Here is a 19,621-nt window from a genome sequence, read left to right as displayed (position 1 = left end):
ATTAAATAAAGTTGATCTTATTTGAAAGATGCTGCTGCACTGATTTTGAAAATACACATTAAAATCTGAGCAGGGCAGCGGAACCCACTCAAAATACACCTCAAAGTCTGGAAATCTGCATTGTTGTAAACAATCGCAACCACGCAAGGGCCATTGTTATGGTCTTTGTGCTGCGTCGCTGCCATTGTTAGCAACAGTGCCGATTTTCAGACTTAAAAAACTATTTCGAGCTGGTTCCATTCCGCTAATGAACTTTTATTGTATATTTTCAGAATCAAAGCGACAGTAGCTTTCAAATAAGATTCACTTTATTTAATTTGAGCGCTCAGGTCGTCAGCTATGGGATTAGCAGTTATGCTGCTTTCAGATTGCTGAACACTGAGCAGTAATTACCACCCGGCAAGCAAGTGTGACGACGGGTGTTGCGTATCTGTCCGTAGGTTAGTTATCTATAGGTAAATATTCGAAAAACTATCTCACTGTATTTTGTAAAGAAGCAGGAAATAGTTTCATAGGTTTGTACCACTTTTACCAGTTGTCACAGCGACTGGGTGAGATCGCCAAAGTACCAGAGTAACTAATTCATTGGTTTTTAACTGATACTCCACGGATCATATAAATATATGTATATATCATTGCATTTGACCTAATGCCGGACGTAACAGAGTTCGATGTTGGTCTTTCGGTTTTCTTTGGACGCTTTTCCTAGTTCCTTTCTATAAGTCTTTCATCGGATATTTTTTCTTGATTTTTTTTTTGTACACGGGGATGTGACTAGTATATAAGACCTATGCCATATCGTCATCTCTTGTCAAAATTGTATATTTTTGACGAGAGAGATAATTCTTTTATTCGTCAGTCATGAAATATAGTATAGGCAACGCCCACACACATTCACCACGTGCAATAGTACATTTTTTTGTATTTTCCCAACTATATTTTACACGGTATAGACTGGGAGACCAGATATGACCAAAGTCTTCAAGGCCGGAGTCACCCAATCGCCAGATTATATTTTCATCTGCCCAAGATACTCACATAATGTGCAATGCGATATACAGTACACAATGCAATGATTGAATAGATAGCGAGGATGCTCAAACGACCAGTTGCGGTCTTTTTATCTGACATCCACTTTGGCCAAGCGCCCGATGTCACAATCTTTTTCTATGTTAATCTTTATTAGTCTGTCATTTTAGTCGCTCTTTCTTGCTATTGTCGTTTTGTCATCTTTCATCGGATCTTTTTTGTTTCTGCATTTTTGTCGCCATAAGAACAGCCAGCGACACAGAGACGGGGGGCCCGGAATAACCTCCGACGGCCGGACTTGAACTCGGACCGCCTGCGTAAGTGTCGCCGACGCTCACCACTGCGCTATCTCCCCGTAAACTATCTGTATGTCTGAGGGGGAGTTCACATAAACCGCCGATGCTTCAAAACATGCTACCGCCGAGAATCGAACCCAGTTCTCCAATTATGGCGATGGATTTAAGCACGACGCTAACTCTCCCCTGTTGTTACGAATACGTCATTAAAACGGCACTTTTCGCATTTATTGATTTTGTTCTTATAATAACATCGTGAAATCCTATTAGTTGCAGCCTTATATATCGAACTAAGATCATGATATTAGACATACTCATATCAAGAAATGACACTGCAAAAAGTACAGAGAAGAATATGTTCGCTTTTACTTTCATCACTTATTGAGAGGTGGGATATACAAGAGTCACCTTACTTTCAATGTAGGGAGGTTCGTTACAATTGCAGCATGAATACCTAAGTGATAAAAAGATCATTTCGAATCAGTCCACCCAAACAATAGGGGAGATGTGGTACCGATGGATCACTGGGACCGAAAATACTTTGAAAATTCTCCATGATAATTCCATGATCACACCTCGTGAACTTGTCTACAATTGCATGCTGGCAAAATCTTTCCTCACATACAAAAATATTCGACGTGCGCGAGCTATGGGGTCTCTCACAGATGATTTTTGTTGTGGGGGGTGTAAACTAAATTTAGAACGACATAAACATTTTTCTTTGTAACCTTCAACACGAACAAACCAGCAATCATTTTTATTGTGAAGTGTAGGGCATGTATCAGGCTATATAATGACACCTATTATTTTTTTCAGTACTTTCCTTGAGTGGACTGTTTTTCGATTCATGTATAAAATTCGTAGGGTGGGGACCGATGATACAATAGCCAAATCAAGCAAAATAATCAAGCATACTAATCATGAAACAAATAAAACATGCCTACGTACAGAAAATCTTTATGTAATAATTGCATATGATGTTTTATCGCTATAACGAGGTATTTGGAAGTCACACTGTCGATTTTCGTGCAATATGTATGTACCCACAAATTTATAAGTGCGAGCCTAAATCGAAACGTGATTTTATGACAACATTTGAGTTAATATTTATTCTATTTTTTGACAGTTGCGACGAAACATTCTTCTTTGACTTGCTGTAGCTTAGATTATAATACTGAGCAAGAAAAGTAGTCACATTTGAGTTTTTTAGGGTATATGTGTCATAGGTCCCCGGGTCGTGTGTCATTGGACCCACCGGGTGGGGACCGATGACACGTTCGAGCAACAAATTTTGAACGTCCATAAATATTTTTTGAAAAGACGGAAATTCATGTATATGTGCGCGATAGGTAGAGCTTGTATCAAAGTGCTGAGGCAGCAAAAGATCTGCTGTTTTCGGCTGAACATTTCGGGGCCAGCGATCATTTTCCAATTTTTGATCCATCGGTACCACATCTCCCCTATATCCAACATCATCTCATCTCATTATATAATGACGAAGCGTCCAGGATTTATTATAATCATAGGTTCGTACCACTTGAGTATACTGCATAGAAAACAACAAGCAGAGCCTACGAAAAGGGTGCTAAAAATTAGGTTTGCGTGACACGCGAAACGAGAACACTAAAATCAACACATCTATTGAAAATCAGTGTGACTTTTGTTGTCCCCTTTCAGATACCATGCGTTTCAGAAACTCGGTAGCTTTCAACTCGGATAGTGTCAACGTAGGCTAGCCTACTGTTCGGTCGAAACGCAACGACGGTACACAGTGCGTTACATTGTTGTACAGCACTTGTAAAATCGTTTGGTATCGAAAAACGGTACAAGAGACCCACATCTAACCTGAAAGTTTACCTCGCCCTCTAATGCGTTATGTGCAATCAGTGCCAATTACTGCAGTAACGGAGCATGCAATTCATTTATCACAAAAACAGTACAGAATTTATAATGCGTTGTCTGCCTTTACGCATGATCATGAAGGGAATTTGTTACCGCTTAATTCGGCTTAATTAGTTTATACAGCGGGATCATCGGGACAGCTCCCAGTTCGACTTTCGGCAGTACCACGTTTCGAAGTATCGGGGGCTTATCTGGCACCTCGACATCCCTGTTCTTATGGCGTTTATGCAATAAAGCCGATAAGAAGGCCCAGTGTAGGACGAGTGCATGGAAAGTGAATAAAAGGATTAAAAAAAAAGGGTTTAAATAAGCCGAGTTGAATGTTAGATTGAGAGGCTTCTGCTCTTGTAGATTAGCCTACACTGTAATACTTTTTATTACTTTTGCACCAACCATGAAATAAGAATTAGAAGTATTTAAAAGCCATTGATGCAGATTTGAAAAAGAAGGAAACTTTTCGTTTCGTAACTAAATGTTTGTTTGGTACTTCAGGTTCATGAAATATCCTATTGGTTTATCATGCAGTGTTGGATAGTTTTCTCTAAATGTCTGCTAAGCCTAGATTGGGAACAGCAACCACCTTAAATGCTGATAAATGCGACTAAGCTTCTGAGAAACTGAAATTCTCATATGTTTCGGATCGTAGACCTTCTCTATTAAACTTCCTAAAATAAATACATCGCTTATACACCATGTGTTCGGCGTGCACATGAATCAATGAAATAGAGCTATTTTAGTTACAGGTACAACAGCTTTGTTTCAACCATTTCGATAAACATAATTTAGACTCGAATCTGACAGAGAGCACCGAAATGCAAACTTGTTTCTGGGACAGTGAGGTATCCATCGCTTGCTTTGTCTTCGTGAGAGTGTATTGTCAAGAGTATAAATGAATATCTAGCATTCCTATTTAGTTCCTCTTGTGCCCAGCGAACGAATGGCGCTCTTGAGGCGTCAGAAAGATAGACATCATCAGCCTGAATCGTAACAGATTTAGTTAAGTCGGGGTGTGATCCAGAATAATGAGCAGGTCGGAATGGATCTCGAGGGCCTCGCGGGCTGCTAAGAGTAAACTGCAATATGAAAAATGCTGAATTCGCTCTTCTAATTAATCTAATGATTAACTATGCGTAACCTATGCAAATTATGCTAATGAAGAAAATACATAGGCCTACTGGCTAAAAAAAAACATTAAAATAGCTAGATGTGATACATTGTAGCTGCATCTCAATGTTATCTATGACGCAATGCCTTGTAAGCTAGAAGTTCAACAACCCCAACCAAGCACGACAGTACCAGGACTATATGTAAATAAATCGCTTAAATAATTCTCTGTCGTTTAACTTTAAGGTAATTTCCCATTTCACTGACGTCCATGTGAGACTGACGAAAATTACATTTCTATACTGGCTCACGTTTTTTGAGGCTATTGATTTGAATAAAGTCGGCAACACCGGGTATTGCTGCAATGTCTTGGGCCAGTTTGCAGACCTAGGGGGTTTTGGGTGGGGTGTTCGACTTGGGGAGAGGAGAAGCAGGTTTTCGCTTTGCTCACTGTTTGGGAAAACTATTTCCGCATTGCGTTATTTTCTTGCTTAGTACCGACGAAAAAGGTAATTTTAGTCGGTCTCGTCCGGTCGTCCGTGAAATGGGGAAGTACCAAATTTGACAGCTCTGTACGAGTATACCGCGAAATGCTAATATAGATAGGTTTCAAGCCGAAAGAACAGAAAAGTATATGTATTATCGATTGAAACAGAACAATCCCACACTCTGCAAATCTCAAGTTACAACGAAACCTTTCGAGTGTCCTTTACCCTAATAATTCAAGAAAATATAAGTGAAACTTTTCACTGCAACTTTCGATAAAATTAGGTGTAAATTTATCACGATTTTACTGCAACAACAACTTGCCCTATACTGATTACAGTTCGGCGGTCGAAATAATTTTATTACTAAATACTTTCACGTAATGCAGACAGCGAATGTCGGGGATGTAGACCTGCATTGTGCGAATGCGCATACATGAAAACGGATCCTACTACAGAATTCAAGAACCCCGTTCTCGGTCATCGATCGAATATTTCATAGGACTTAGCATTCCTTTATTTGTTTGTGTGTTTCAATTCAGTGCCAGTTTGAGCCAATTATCATTTAGGGCTGGGAAAAATCGAGTACCTTGGTGATTCGGTTCTGAATCTCGTATTCCGCTTCGAGTCGAGTCGAGTATTCAAGTATCACTCATTATGAGGTCACCACAGAATTACGATGTCAAAGTTTAAATGTGTACCTTTTATGCAACCACAAACAACATAATGCTTGTTATACATCACATTAAAGATAGTATGGTATTTTTCCACCATAGGCCTACCGATTGCATTGCACTTCTTGACAATGTTGTGAGATGATCATGATTTCGGAAATGTGTTATTTCCAGTAACGTTCGTAGCTTTTTACGATGTTTCGTATGCTGCGACACGGCCAATTAAGGTTTCAAGGCTTCCTCAGTGGAAACTAGTATCGAAACTGTAATTCTCCTTGATAAATTACCTTTCAGTTGCGAGGACCGTATAATTTCAGTACTCGAAAAAATCATCTTTAACTACTCGACTCGAATCATTAAATTTAATACTCGATTCAGATTCGAGTACTCGAATCATTGTGCCATCCCCTAATTCAGTGGTTCCCAACCTGGGGGAATTCCCCCCTTGGGGGGAATTTTGAAATTTTTAGGGGGGAATCTGGCTTAATTTTTTAGGGGAAATCTGGCTTTGGCATTGTATCGGATGATACACTGGGTTCACACGGCTTTTCGATTTTTATGGTATAGAACTGGTAAGTAGAAATTAGTTCTTTACAATTGTATATTGATTTGGCGGATTTCAAGCTAGTTGTATGTTTAAATGCCTTCCGTATATATTACACCCCCTGATAAAGTGAGACTCACGAGACGACTTCGTTAGGTCCGCGACAGCCTCTCGGCCAAATTGCTACTAAGCAGGAAAACGTCAAGCCGAATTCAGCAAAAGGCCGGTAGTGAAATTGTTTAACTTTTTAAACCATCATATGAGCTAACGTGAAAAACATACCGTACCAAATTGATCGATTCAACTCAAGTCCATAGCAAGCGGACTTGGTGATTTATTTTTCGTCAGCGGCTACCCGACCGGTCAAAAACAGTTCAAATTGGACTGTACTTTACCAAAGTTTAGTGTGGTCCGTATTCGCCATAGTTCGGACATATCCGAATATGTTTGGCCATTAATTGCTCAGTCAACAAATGGTTGCGCGTTAAAAAGCACATTTTTGTAGCCACAGGCAACTTTTTCATAGGGGGGAATTTTAGCTCAAATATCGGCCAAGGGGGGAACGAGACGAAAAAGGTTTGGAACCACTGCCCTAATTAATTATAATTGGGAATTCTTCGTTGTCAGTAACCGCCTGACGTGAATGCTGCGTTTACACTTGATAGTGAACATTATAATAGCAAGTCGGTGACATCGACGCCAAAATCGAAAGCAAGAAACTACACACCAACTTCATAGTTTTCAGGAAAATGGACTAGAACAGTGCTTTTCAACCGGTGTGACGGTTCGCACTTGTGCGAATGAAAGATTTTCAGGACGAATAACAAGCTTGGTGCAAATGAAAATCCAAATGACTGCGAATGAAAATTGACCATATTTCTCACTCCAGTCCGTAACTTTTGTCGTTTGGACGCAATTCTAAAAACTTGTTGGTAGATGCGTCTTTCTAGTTCACAAGTGAGGACGCTGCCGATGCGTTTAAATTGCAAGTTTGAGAATGTTTTTTCCGCACGAGAGGATTACGTCACTGCCTAGAAAATAGTAGTGGAATCGGTCGGTATCAGTTGACATTTGGCACATTTGAATGCAAAGTATTGGGATTTTGTCACATATTCATGTTGGTTCGCACCAGAATTTTTCGTTTATCACATTGGCAATTTCGACTTTCTTCAACTATAACGATTAGCACATTAGATCTGTAGCGAGTGTTGTTTACTCGTGTACCTAACTAAGTATTAGAGGCTGTTAAAAAATAAAATTAGAGTAAGCACATTGGTGTCTTACTTCCGATGAATCTTTATCTTGCATTACATCGAAATATTAAGTCAATGGGCAGTTTATCTATACTGACCATTGCAATAACCTGCTTGTAATGCGAACTAAACCATTCAGGCTTACATACGATTTCCATCTTCTTGTACTGATGATCTCAGGCCGAGTCTAGATCGTTAGAGCATAGGCCCTATATTGGTGATACCACTAAGCTTGCTGATCCATAGGAAAAATTTCCCTGGTTCGTATTCGTACCGCCTTGGTTTGTACTACAAACTTTGTAATATTGCGAACTATACCGATTTAACTTGAGCACTCTTTGCAGAGCAAAATCAAATCCACCAAGACGTATGTCTTACGATATTGCTTCTGCAGCCTATTTTAAGCTTAATTAGACTGTTGAAACTTATTCCTCTTTACGTATAAGGATATTTGGGATAATAAAGATAATTTGGCATTATTTCAGTCAGTTTGCCAGTATGTTACGATTGCCCCAAGAGCCATCCCGCAGTTGGCAACCCTGGTCGATATAACTGTGCAGTGTGCATTAATCATGAATATTATGTAAGTAATAAATATTCAAGAAGCTGTAAGTGTTGGCTTTGACAACGACAAGGATACCACACGTTGTTCTTAAAAGATATATTGATTTGTGTACTGCATAGATAAGAAGTGAATGAAGCCTATAAGCCAATCCATAAATAACCGTCATCAATTACTCGGATTGTGTGGGTTTGTATAGCAATGCATGCAGTCAGTTTCACTCATTTTTGCGTTATAAATAAGACCACATTCACATCGCGATGACGTAACATGTCGATTTAGTGGAAAAGTGAAATTGCTGCGAGTGAATATTATTCTTGGGTTCGCCCTTTAAGCTTCGAAGGAAATCACTGCACGATACCCCCGGAAAAGCAACGAACACCTTGAGAACAGCGTGAGTGCGATACCTGTGAGTTTTTCTACTGCAGTGATTTTAGTACTTGATTAATCAACAATATGATACGCTGAATGTAAAATAATGAAGCTCTGTACATCCAAGAAGCTCTTCGAATACAAAAGTGATAAGTTTCTTCATTTTCTTTTTGTGTAATAAATTCCAGCTGGCTGGTGTAATGAATTTTTTTTCAAGTGCGAATGGAGCTCAAAAAGGTTGAAAAGCACTGGACTAGAACATAATTATTCGTGGTCCTGTTTGAATGGTGTGATGCGAACCGAATGCAATAAGTCTGTGTTTGCAGTTAGATCTTTTGTATTACCACCAACGCATAGGAAGGGTCAAGGTAATATGCCGACTAAAACAGAGGGAATATAGAAACATCCGTATTACCGTGACCAGCAGGTTAAAATTAGGGATGGTGCGAAACCCTGGAAGGCTCAGGTTCGCGTTCACACAAAACCTTTCAAAAAGCTTCGCGTTCACACGAACCTAAACCTTTTAGAGGTTCACACCATCCCTACCGAATAGTATATACCATGTATATATGAATAGGACCCGCGAGACGAATCGAGTTTCACATTCGTGTTCCAGGTCTGTGTGGGATTTCACCGACCTGAGGACGTCCTGCTCGAGCCGTATAAGAATGCAGCATAGCCCTGGCAGGGTATTGATTTTCAGAAAGCATTTTGTATAATGTATGTAAACAACAATAGAGACGTCTCTTGGTCTAAGTGACGAACAATGCCTCAAAGATAAATTTGTGCTCCGTATTAGGTAAAAAAATTTATTAGTGAAACAACTTTGTTTAGCTAAAAGCGCTTGATCTTGATTTGTATTGCGATTAACTTTGATCGTAATGTACGATTAGTAGTTTTTGCTGACCGCATTCGCACCTCGTGCCAGGGTTTGGACCACCCTCATCTAAATGTTTCGTTGTGAATCTGGTTAATTTCGGCAGGCCGCGGTTTATCAAGTTGCAGATTTTTTTGAACATGAAGGTATCTAGCAAACATAGCCGTCCTACGCAGGTACCTATACTTGGTAATTTCTCACCACCGCAATCTCAATTACTTACAAAATATTCCGATGTAACTGAGATTCAATGAAGAAGTAGCTTTTCATATTTACGTGATGATTATCCTATTGCGTTTTATGCTAGCATTGATTCTTTCAAACCTTTGATAATATGTTTCGCCAAATTCCCTAGTATAGAAATTATTAATTACCTGCATGTAGATTTGTATTTAAAAAACAAACAATTTAAAACAAACATGTTTAAAACAGGGCGCCTGTTAAACCATGTCTGTTTTTTGTTTTTAGCCACGACATCACGAATATTTGATTATGACGTCATAGTGGATTAACATTGCGAAAATATATGGTAAATACGGCTCCTATGGCGATAACGGCTTCCACCCCTGTCATAAACAGACTATAAATATCTTTAACCATGAGTTTCATCGTCATGCAGCATGTTTACAGTCGACGGTCATCATCATCAGAACCCCCATTCGTTGATCTGCATTTACGTGCTGTAACCATTGTACCGACGACGATTTCTACAGTTCCAATCATACAATATCGTATGCGTCGACTATATCGGATGCAAATCGTCCGGCGGCTAATACCGCATGTTGTTTTTTTCGGAAGTATTTACACAATTATGGCAAAATTATACGTTTGAAAAATAAATCTAAAGATATTTTTTTAAAACGCTGTTCATTACGGGGGTTCTTGAAGTATGCGACGCGAATGGTATAATTTTGGGTCGCGACGGCACCAGTATATGTAAAGTAATATCAATAATAATGCACACCAATTTGAAATCGCGTGCGTCAGACATGTTTCATGAAGCTGCGTTGCGTACAATTATTTTCTACGCGTTCTCTATGTCATACACATGCCCTCAAAGACGTAGCTTACTAATATTAAAGTTAATTATTTTTGATGTATGAGACTTGGGTCGCGAGATGCCACTAAACTCAGATTTGGGTCGCGGTCCAAAAAGTTTAAGAATCACTGTTTTGAAACATGTTTTAAACGAGTTGTTTTAAAACATCATTTTTTAAAGATGAAACCCTACCTGCGTGTCAAATATCATTCCGGTTTTGAGGCTAAATGAGGGCGCTCCTGCCAATGAACCAAATGAAAGGAAAGATCTATAATAATCGGTCAACATGTCGAAATGCTGTGGGGAATATATGTTTCCCAGTGTTGCATTTTTTCGCTGGCATGACCATCGGGCAGCATTCATATTCATGGTTCCAGGTTCTGTCTCTCTCACGAAGTAACAATATTCTTCATATCGCACCTCGCATAGGCCTGCAAAACATATATAGTTGTCATAAATAATTGTATTTAGAATGCAACCAGTTTAAGAAAATTCATCACGGGAGGATTCATGTCTATTTGTGCGGTCTGCGACACAGCAAAAGAATTGCGAAAAATGCTGCCGCAAAATCTTTGGAGATGTGCATGCTCAAGCCAGGGCATTGGAGCCAGAGTCGGAGCAAGGAGCCGGAGCCGGAGCAAGGATCCGGAGCCGGAGCAAGGAGCCGGAGCCCCGGAGCCGTGCATTTTCACCAGAGCTGGAGCCGGAACCGGAGCTAGAGCCAGTTATTTTAGGAGTAGCCCCGGCTCCGACGTATTTCATAGGATGATATTATATATGCAGCAACCGTATCTGCTGATTTAACCTAAATCAACAGCAGGCCTTCGCGAAATTAAGAATCATTGCCTCTTTGGCGCTACCTTTTCCGACTAACCTGTTCCTGTGGATTCAACAGGAGAGCAGCCATATGTTCAATGTTCAATTTTCGTACATGCGCGCCGAACCCCGATATGCTAGATATGCCTGTGAATATTGTGGGTATTCGGCATACCCGCAATTTCATCATCAGCACAACCTTGTTGGCTAATTGTACGGTTCGCAAATAATGATAACTATATGTATTACGCGAAATGAGACATTCAAAGATTGAATTCAGCTGTATAGCTTAATGTTAACGAGTAGTGCCAGTGTTAAACGCTGCATCACAATTTTAAAGCTGTACACAGCAATGGCATGTAGTAAAGTGCGTTCTAGTGCAACTATGATGATATCGACATTTTACAAGTATTCATTATGACGTCACAAGCCAACACGGCGGCATCATGTCTTCGTTGCTGCATCCGATGTTACTGACGACTGACAGACTCTAGATTACTATAGATAACGAACCTACCGGTAGATTAGTAATCCTTATAGACCAGGGGTGGCCAACCTTTTCGGCTAAAGGGCCACATGCAATTAACGAACGAGTGCGCTGTCCGCTATATAGCTGCGCCAAGCGCGTAAAATTTTCAAAGTTTGTAAATGAACTCAGAGGTCAATAATAATATTACTTGCGTATATTGCGGGTCTACTGTATGCCGCCCGATAGGCTCAGTTTGCAAGGACAAGACTATTCGGCGTCTGGCCACATCGATATCGAAGGTCTCCGATAATATGCGACAATCATTTTTGTGCCTACATTTCACCGTCGACGATCTTCATGCGAGCGCAAACGCGAAAAGACTTTCTCTCGTAATTGCGAATATAGTTAGACTCAATCGGTTAAATTAGGCGTTTTTTTCATTTCAGGAGAGGGTAGGCTACCAAACAAGAAATCGTGTGACAATTAAACACGCAAAGCGTGAAGAAAAATTTTACTACTATTTTAGTTTATTTTAATGTACGACGATTTACTAAAAATGTGACTGGACCCCGGATCTGCCAATGCGTCGATATTGATATTTTAGTCATAAACATCACATGTGTCGCAGCTAGACTAATCATATTTTTGGTTGGCCTTGCAAGTTCACAATCTGAGCAATTCATTTTCGATAATATAACAGGATTTCGATAATATCAAAGGAAATTACCTCGCGGGTCACTCAAACCTTCTCGCGGACCGCGGGATGACCACCCCTGATATAGACAGACCCATTCGTTAGTTTTCAGATCCTTAGCCGGAGCAGTTGTCATAAGGCGGCTCCGGAAGTAATGTATGAATGAAGAAAGCGCCGGAGCTGGAGCAATTCAACATTTACGGCTGCTTCAAAGCCCTGGCTCAAGCTAGGCAAAATCTCAATTATTACTACAACTCTGTGGACTTACGGTAGCTACGCATGACGGCGTATGCGCATGCAGGTAATAATTGTCCAGCTGCGGTAGCTACGTATGACGGCGTCTGCGCATGCAGGTAATAATTGTCCAGCTATCTAGCTTGAATAGTGGGTCCCAACCTTTTTTTTTTTGGTTTCGGCCGAGGAGTCACATGAAAACACTCAAGTAATAATAACGTGTGTGATTGGGATATGTTTATGGACTTACAGTATAGACACGCGAGCTTGGCCGAGTGAACCACAGGTGATCGTGTTCTCGAAATGCCCTAGCGTTAACTCAAAAGCATGGAATTCTATATATTCTATTCTTTAGTTTCATATAGCCTACGAAGATTGGATGGTATTTAGTGAGACAAATTGAAAATTCTATCGCCCGTTCCCTGGTCAAGCAAGGCGTTTTATTATCCGCAAACGGAGAGAGTGCTATTTTTAACAAACGAATCGTGTAATTTTCGACGACACACGGTTCATCTCAGTTTTGAGTTGAATTTTCTTTTCGACCGTTCCACGGTCACAGAGAGAGTGATAGTAAGTTTTAAATCGATGGATTTGTATCAACGATGTTGCAATTACCTGGACATTCTTCTATCTCATTAAAAGGCTCACAGGGTGCATGCGAAAGTGAACATAGACCGAACATTCACACTGTACGTATATCACGCATGCGCAAGTTTGCCCAGTTTTGTATTTTTCTGTATATGGCTAGCATCAATAAAGTTTAGAAACTTGGAAAGGTGATGAACGAGAGTTTTGATAGTATTGTAAAAATACAAAAGAAAACATAGTGACGCTTCTCGCAGTGAAGCTTTTTACGTCACAAAAACATACATATTATGGCCAATGTTCCCTCCAAGCTGTGCGCATGCGCAATCATGCAGTGCTGACACGGTCTCTGCGCACAGAAAATCTAAGCTGCGCACAAAAAATCCGGAGTGATGACCTTTTTTTAGTCGTTACGCACTGTTCTCCAAGGGTCCGCGCAGTGAGTTGGTGAGTGCTCGCAGACTCGTGCAGAGTTAGAGGGAACATTGATTATAGCCCGTATTATATATTATAACCCCCGCATTGCTACTGACAAAACAAGGCAGATATATGGAGTCAGAATTATACAAAACTACGGACTTAGTACATGGACCAATGATTCAATCGCGGCGTCACTCCGCAGACTTCGATGTATTTATCCGCAGTCAAGTTGCCAGACCGGGAGGAATAAAAGTCCCGTGAATAATTACATTGATCGTTGCTGAGACCAAATAAAAAGAAGTGATCTCTGTGGTGTTTTATGTATCCGCTAGGTATCTACCTTTGCCGGATTTCCGTTCGTAATTATTTCGTCCGTTCGTTCTTCAGTTGATCATTTTGGTGTAGGCCCTACAGTGCAGGGCCTTTCGAGAGTAGCATGTGTTTCCTAATTTACTTGCATTTCATCGTTTATATTCTTTGTAGCATAGTCCGCAAAACAAAGCCTAGAAAACCGTTTGGATATCAGTAGGTTTCCTCTAAACGCACGACAACCTCTAATACAGGGGTGGGCAAACTTTTTAGCTCGAGGGCCGCGTTTAGCATCTTAATCCATTTGCGGGTCGCACTATATGAAATTGAGATTATAAGCAAAAACGCAATATTGGTATTTGATTTTATAGTGAGGATATAGAAATATTACATACGTTTATTTAAAACCAATCAACCACTGACTTGATGATATCGTACACGCGTCAGAAATATTAGCGTTGGTCAACCTCAAGTTGGTCAACCTCAATAACCAATTTTCAAAACTAGGGATGAAAATTCAACTACAAGAGACACAATGCTGACAGCGTCATTACCATGTTAGCTTCGAATAGCTCCCGCTAAAATATATACATTTTATAAATATAAATACTTTTGCACAAATGTAGAATGAATCTACGCAACACACGCGCGAATCGTTTATTCCAAGTACAGCACTAAAAGTATTAAACTTGCTGGAGAGGCCAACGTAAAATTACACCCGTGATTTGAAAGTCATTCCCGTTTTCACTTTCTGCAGTTGAAGCGTTTTAAAATTCGTGGGCCTTGAGATCGGGCTATCGCGTCAGCAATGAAATAAAATATACTATACTATAGTAAGAATATAACATATAATTATCACGGTGAAATATAATAAGAAACAGTTTAATCGAGTCCCTGCAGTAATTAGATTTTTAGAACGAATTTATCAATATTTTTAAATACGTTTCTTGAGCCTTTCGCGAACGCATGCGGCCCGCAGGTCGTAGTTTGCCCATTACTGCTCTGTTACTTAAAGGCATGATTTATGGTATCACTTTTCCCTTACGATTTTTCTCCCGTATGGAGCACGTAACGAGCCATTCATACGAGTTGGAAACCAACGATTTGTGGGAGGAAGATATATGTGCAATTCGTAGGCTACTTGATCATGCGGAATTTACGGAATATGTACTGTAAATGTGATATTTTATTAAATGGCAGTTTGGTATTCAATTTCTGATTATAGCGCAGTCAGCCATCGATAGTTCAGCGATTAGTGAGTACTCGTTATGCAATCTGCACGCCCGAGTTCAAATCGCATAGGAGTCCGTCATCACAACCCACCGCTGGTGTAAATGAAGTATCAACATTTCTTGAACTCACCGATATTCGCTCTTCTTTCGATTCGATCGTTATCACTCCGCAGTCGCTGTGTTTCTTGATTAAAATAGAAGGAAATAAGCAAGACAGCATTGATGTAGCATATCAGCGAGATTCTGGTATATTCCGTTTATATTTATAATATCCATAATCTTGTTTTTTGCTAATAAACAAAAACTTTGGTATATTGACAATGGGTGTCTCAAAGTAAAATGCCCACATCTCGTGAATTCTGCGCTTATTGAGCATTACAGAAATTACAATGAATATAAAAACTTCTCTTACGGTTTTCATGCCTCAAGACTAACTATATTCAGACAGCTTGGGGTCAATCAGGGCCTACGATATTCGCGGCCTTATCTCGCACAGAACACCGGCAAGAGCTAACAGGCCGATGCTAATAAAACAGACATCAGCGATTATGTACGATTTCACTTCTCGCTACTGGACGCCTTTCCTCATACAAGTCTAACAGAGCCATATAACAGGCGAAAGCCGTACTTTTCGTGCAAAAAACACAAAGTGACCAGTGACAGCGTCGCAGATGCAGTTATCCACCAAGTAAGCTAACTATTGAGAATACCCCGACTTGCTCATGCAAAGTATTTTATTGCATGGAAAATCAATTAAAGCATGTGAAGAATAAATTGGTAAAAACGAACATGTGCCTTAGTCATATAAGATTCTCGATCACAAGTACTGTTATTCAAATGTATCACTGAAGTATGCAAGTAACGTTTTACTCAACTGTCCTTCACAGCATCTTTTCTCACAGAAGCATTTACCAGTTTCTGCTTGTTATTGTAATATATGTTCACAATAATTTTGCTCGCTTATTTCAAAGCTCGACCTCGATGATCACAACATGCAAAGTGCAAGGCCCCCCCAAAACGATGCAAAACATATTCGCCAGCTTCCCTCACTGTAACCCGAGAGTGAGAGCAGATGATCTTATCAGAACCATATAGGATTGAAAAACCAGATGCAACAAATTTAGCGAGTGGTTCTGAAGGAGCAAACAGCAGGGTTGTAATGACTCGAGTTATGACTCGACTCGAGTCCAACTCGAGTCACGATTTTCTGATGACTCGACTTGACTCGAGTCATTTTTTCAAAATACGGAAATGACTCAACTCGACTCGAGTCAATCTGTGTATTGACTGGACTTGGACTCGAGTCATTGTGCATGACTCGAACCACGTCATTGACTCGAGACTCAGACGGCAAAGACCGACATTTCATTGTAATTCCGAAGCCAACACACTATTGGGATTTCGTCTGTTGGTACTGGTACTTGAAAATGCGACCAGAAACCGCTAAGAGTGAGGAAAATTGGTATATTTTAAATGCGAACCGTTCGATATCACCAAACAGAGTTATAAAAAGTGGGTTTACCAAGAAACTGAGCAGTGAATACAATGACTTGGACTCGGACTCGAGTCATAATTCCATGACTCGGACTCGACCCTCTGCTCGCTGACTAGGACTCGGACTTGACTCGGTGGTGAATTGAAATGACTCGACTTGATTCGAGTCAAAACTATAAAAGTGAGATTGGCTTGTGACTCAGAGCCTTATTGTGACATGGTTACAACCCTGGCAAGCAGTCCCCCACGATCGAGCAAATCGAAATAACGTGAACCTGCGCAATCAAACTCATCAAAAAATAACTCAGAACATATTTCACAAGCCAATTTTGCGAGGACCTTCTTACCAATGTACCCTGCAACAGCATACGACACCTCCTCACTGTCAGGAGAAAGAACTGATTCGGTAATTTCAACCGACAAATCTTCAATGACTTTTTTCAAATGATCAAAATGTGTTGAACTTGAAACACCAATAATATCATGCTCCCAGTAATTAATGTCAAATTTTAGGATGGAACGGAGAAGTAATATCTTTTCAGAATTGGTAACTTCTGTCAAACTTACCAAAAACCTCCCCCACTCATTTGCCTATGCTGTGAGAACCTTCTTTCAATTGGATCACTTTCGAATTTTCTCAAAATCACATATATTCATACCCCTCTGCTGAAAAGTCCTTCATAAGCAGCGATTGCGAGTGCAGGGTTTCAATCAAAGCAGTGAAGGTTTGCTTTGACAAACAATAATTCTGGGGGTTATCTCCATTCCATTTTATCAGCCAATTAGCGAAATCTTGTAGGAAATGGATTTTGCCCTCTTGTGGGACCACTGCTTTGGCCAAAAGGTTTCCTGAATTTCTGTAACAGGAATTTAGAATTGTCCACCAAGCATTGATAAGACTAAAAATGGAGCAATATCTTCCTTGTGAGACAAGTAACTTTTGCAAGCTGCAATAGCGCAGGATGAATGTTGAAGAGAGAACTCATCATTGCCAGGGTATTTTTATTTCATTATTGCAAATGCTTTTACATTGGACGGATCATTATCCGACACAAGTCCTTGAACAAAAAATCCATGGCGATAGAGAGAAGCAATACAATCCAGCAATTCGTCTGCTAACCATTTCCCCGTAATTTCGGTATCTGGCAGTGCTTTCACCACGATTGATGTTGATTTTTTCGGACCTAGAGCATCATTACAACAATACCTTTATATAGGTTACCGCTTTCATCTGCTCCATAATATTGATCTGCATGATATTGAACACCTTTCTGTAAGTACATCTCATCTACCATCAAAATTATATCAGTGGAGATTTCGCCCTTTTCTTTCATAATTTCCAGAACTTTAATCGCGTCAAAGCTCCCTTTACTATCGACTCAAGGTTGACATTGGGGGAAAGGGAAAGATTCTTGTAAGCATTTTATAAACTTGTGCAGATGAGTACCGAAGTAGTAGAGCAAAACAAATCATTTCGGATGAATATCGAATATGAGCATGGCCATCAGTCCCATCGAGCGAGATAGTCCGGCTTCTCGAGCGGTAGGTCGTGGGTTCGATCCCCGGCCGGGTCATACCAAAGACTCGAAAAATGGTATCCGCAGCTATCCTGCTAGGCGCTCAGCAATCACGGATAGCATGGAGGAGAAAAAAAACGGGGGCGCACACTAGATGATCTCATGGGGCCGTATCGCAACTCCGTCGCCAAAGCATCTCGATGGTGCAGGCGAGAAAGAATATCATATCTCTCTCTCTCTCTCTCTCTCTCTCTTGTAATATATTAGATTTTGTAGCTCGTCCAGTAAACTGTGCTGGGAATTTTCACGGAGATTTTTGAGAGGTTGCGGAAAGTTCAGTAAAGCACAAAATCTAGTCCGAGTAGCATTGGTGCCTTGTGTGGACCAAGGTGGCAAAGGAACATTCTTTCCATCACACTGCAATTTGACATGCAACATATCACCAATCCTTATGCTATCTGACACCTTTAGGAAATCATTGAATTCCAAATGGTAGAAAATCACATATTCATTATCACTTTTGTACATGGTATAGCCTTGTGAAGCATGTGACTCAGTTAAATCTGATAAGCTTATCGGCCAGCTTGAAATCTTTCAACTCATCTTTCTGGAATATCCTTCCGTTTGGTGGTTTTCTGCAAGGAGACACAGTCGGGATCATTGAAGGCCGTTGCAGCTCCTGCTCGGATCGAATGGAAGGGACCAGCTTTCTATCCCAAAGTAGCTTTTTTCGTAAGCCACAGTCTTTGATGTACTTTGCTTCAAAGTGCAGCGCACAAATTACAAAATTCTTAGTTGGCTTACAATCGCGTCTATTCACAAAAGCTATCCATTTTATTTGTAACTCTGTATCATCAAATGGAAATTGAAACGACGAATCTTTTTCCTTAGTTGTCATATATCCAGACTTACAATCATAAACACAGCACTTGTTGACTATTATCGATTATTTAGCCATAAACCAGACCTGAGTCACCAAGTATACAATCAGTCACTGAACTACCATCGCAATTTCTTAAAATATTGTGGTGCTCGTGCGTAATATCGCAACATAAAGAATTATTTAATAACTGCATAACGGTATCCTACCTCATGCTATAAGCCGTTCAAACGGCAGCTAAACATAACTCCACTACAATAAGGAAACAGTCGTCCCTGTAGTATTAGTTAGTCACAGTATCATTCTATAGCAATTCAAACTAAGGGGACTGCTTCATAGTAGCACAATCGCATTACGGTAGCCTACCTAATACTATAAGATGGTCTTAAAAGCTCATAACATCCCTTCTACTCGAGAACTCGCCGAATACTGAAACCTGCGCGCTTCAAAATGCGCCGAGTTTGTTATGAGAGGCGAAATCAAAACAATTCCTGAGTCAATCGCTGATGTCTGTTTTGCAGAGTCGGCCTGATAGCTCTTTCAAGTGTTTTGTGCGAGCTGAGGCTGTGAATATCGTAGGCCCAGGTTCAATGAAGCAATGGAATAACCAAATACATCTGATTACCAGCGTAAGCGATAACGGCCTCCCACCAAGTCGCTTCGACTCGTTTCTGGTCCTAGCAATAACTAGGGTGGCGAGGAGGCGAAAAGCTCCTTGATCCCTCAAAATATTCGGTGTGGTGATCATCTATCCCCGAAGCGCTCTTTACCGTTCAGTACGGCCCGCTTTAATAGCAGTATTGGACAACTCTAGTCTAGGCGATGGACAATGTC

The 19,621-nt window shown here is 40.3% G+C and overlaps 1 protein-coding gene across 1 annotated transcript in view; it reads right to left on the bottom strand.

The window, feature by feature from the left end:
- Positions 1-3,893: 3,893 nt before the first annotated feature.
- LOC145442861 (uncharacterized) overlaps positions 3,894-19,621 on the bottom strand; it is a 65,713-nt gene continuing 49,985 nt past the window's right edge. The window contains exons 6-8 of the mRNA XM_080320891.1: positions 15,027-15,080; positions 10,330-10,568; positions 3,894-4,204 (exon numbers count right to left, since the gene is read on the bottom strand). Of these exons, the coding sequence (XP_080177017.1) occupies positions 4,010-4,204; positions 10,330-10,568; positions 15,027-15,080 (488 nt within the window). The 3' untranslated portion in view covers positions 3,894-4,009. The remainder of the gene's footprint in view (positions 4,205-10,329; positions 10,569-15,026; positions 15,081-19,621) is intronic.

The sequence above is a fragment of the Botryllus schlosseri genome, chromosome 7, assembly GCF_051294905.1.
Source record: "Botryllus schlosseri isolate E-star chromosome 7, Bs_hap1, whole genome shotgun sequence".
Lineage (NCBI taxonomy): Eukaryota > Metazoa > Chordata > Ascidiacea > Stolidobranchia > Styelidae > Botryllus > Botryllus schlosseri.
Note: the sequence above shows the minus strand (reverse complement) of the source record. Positions and strands in the feature narration are given on the sequence as shown.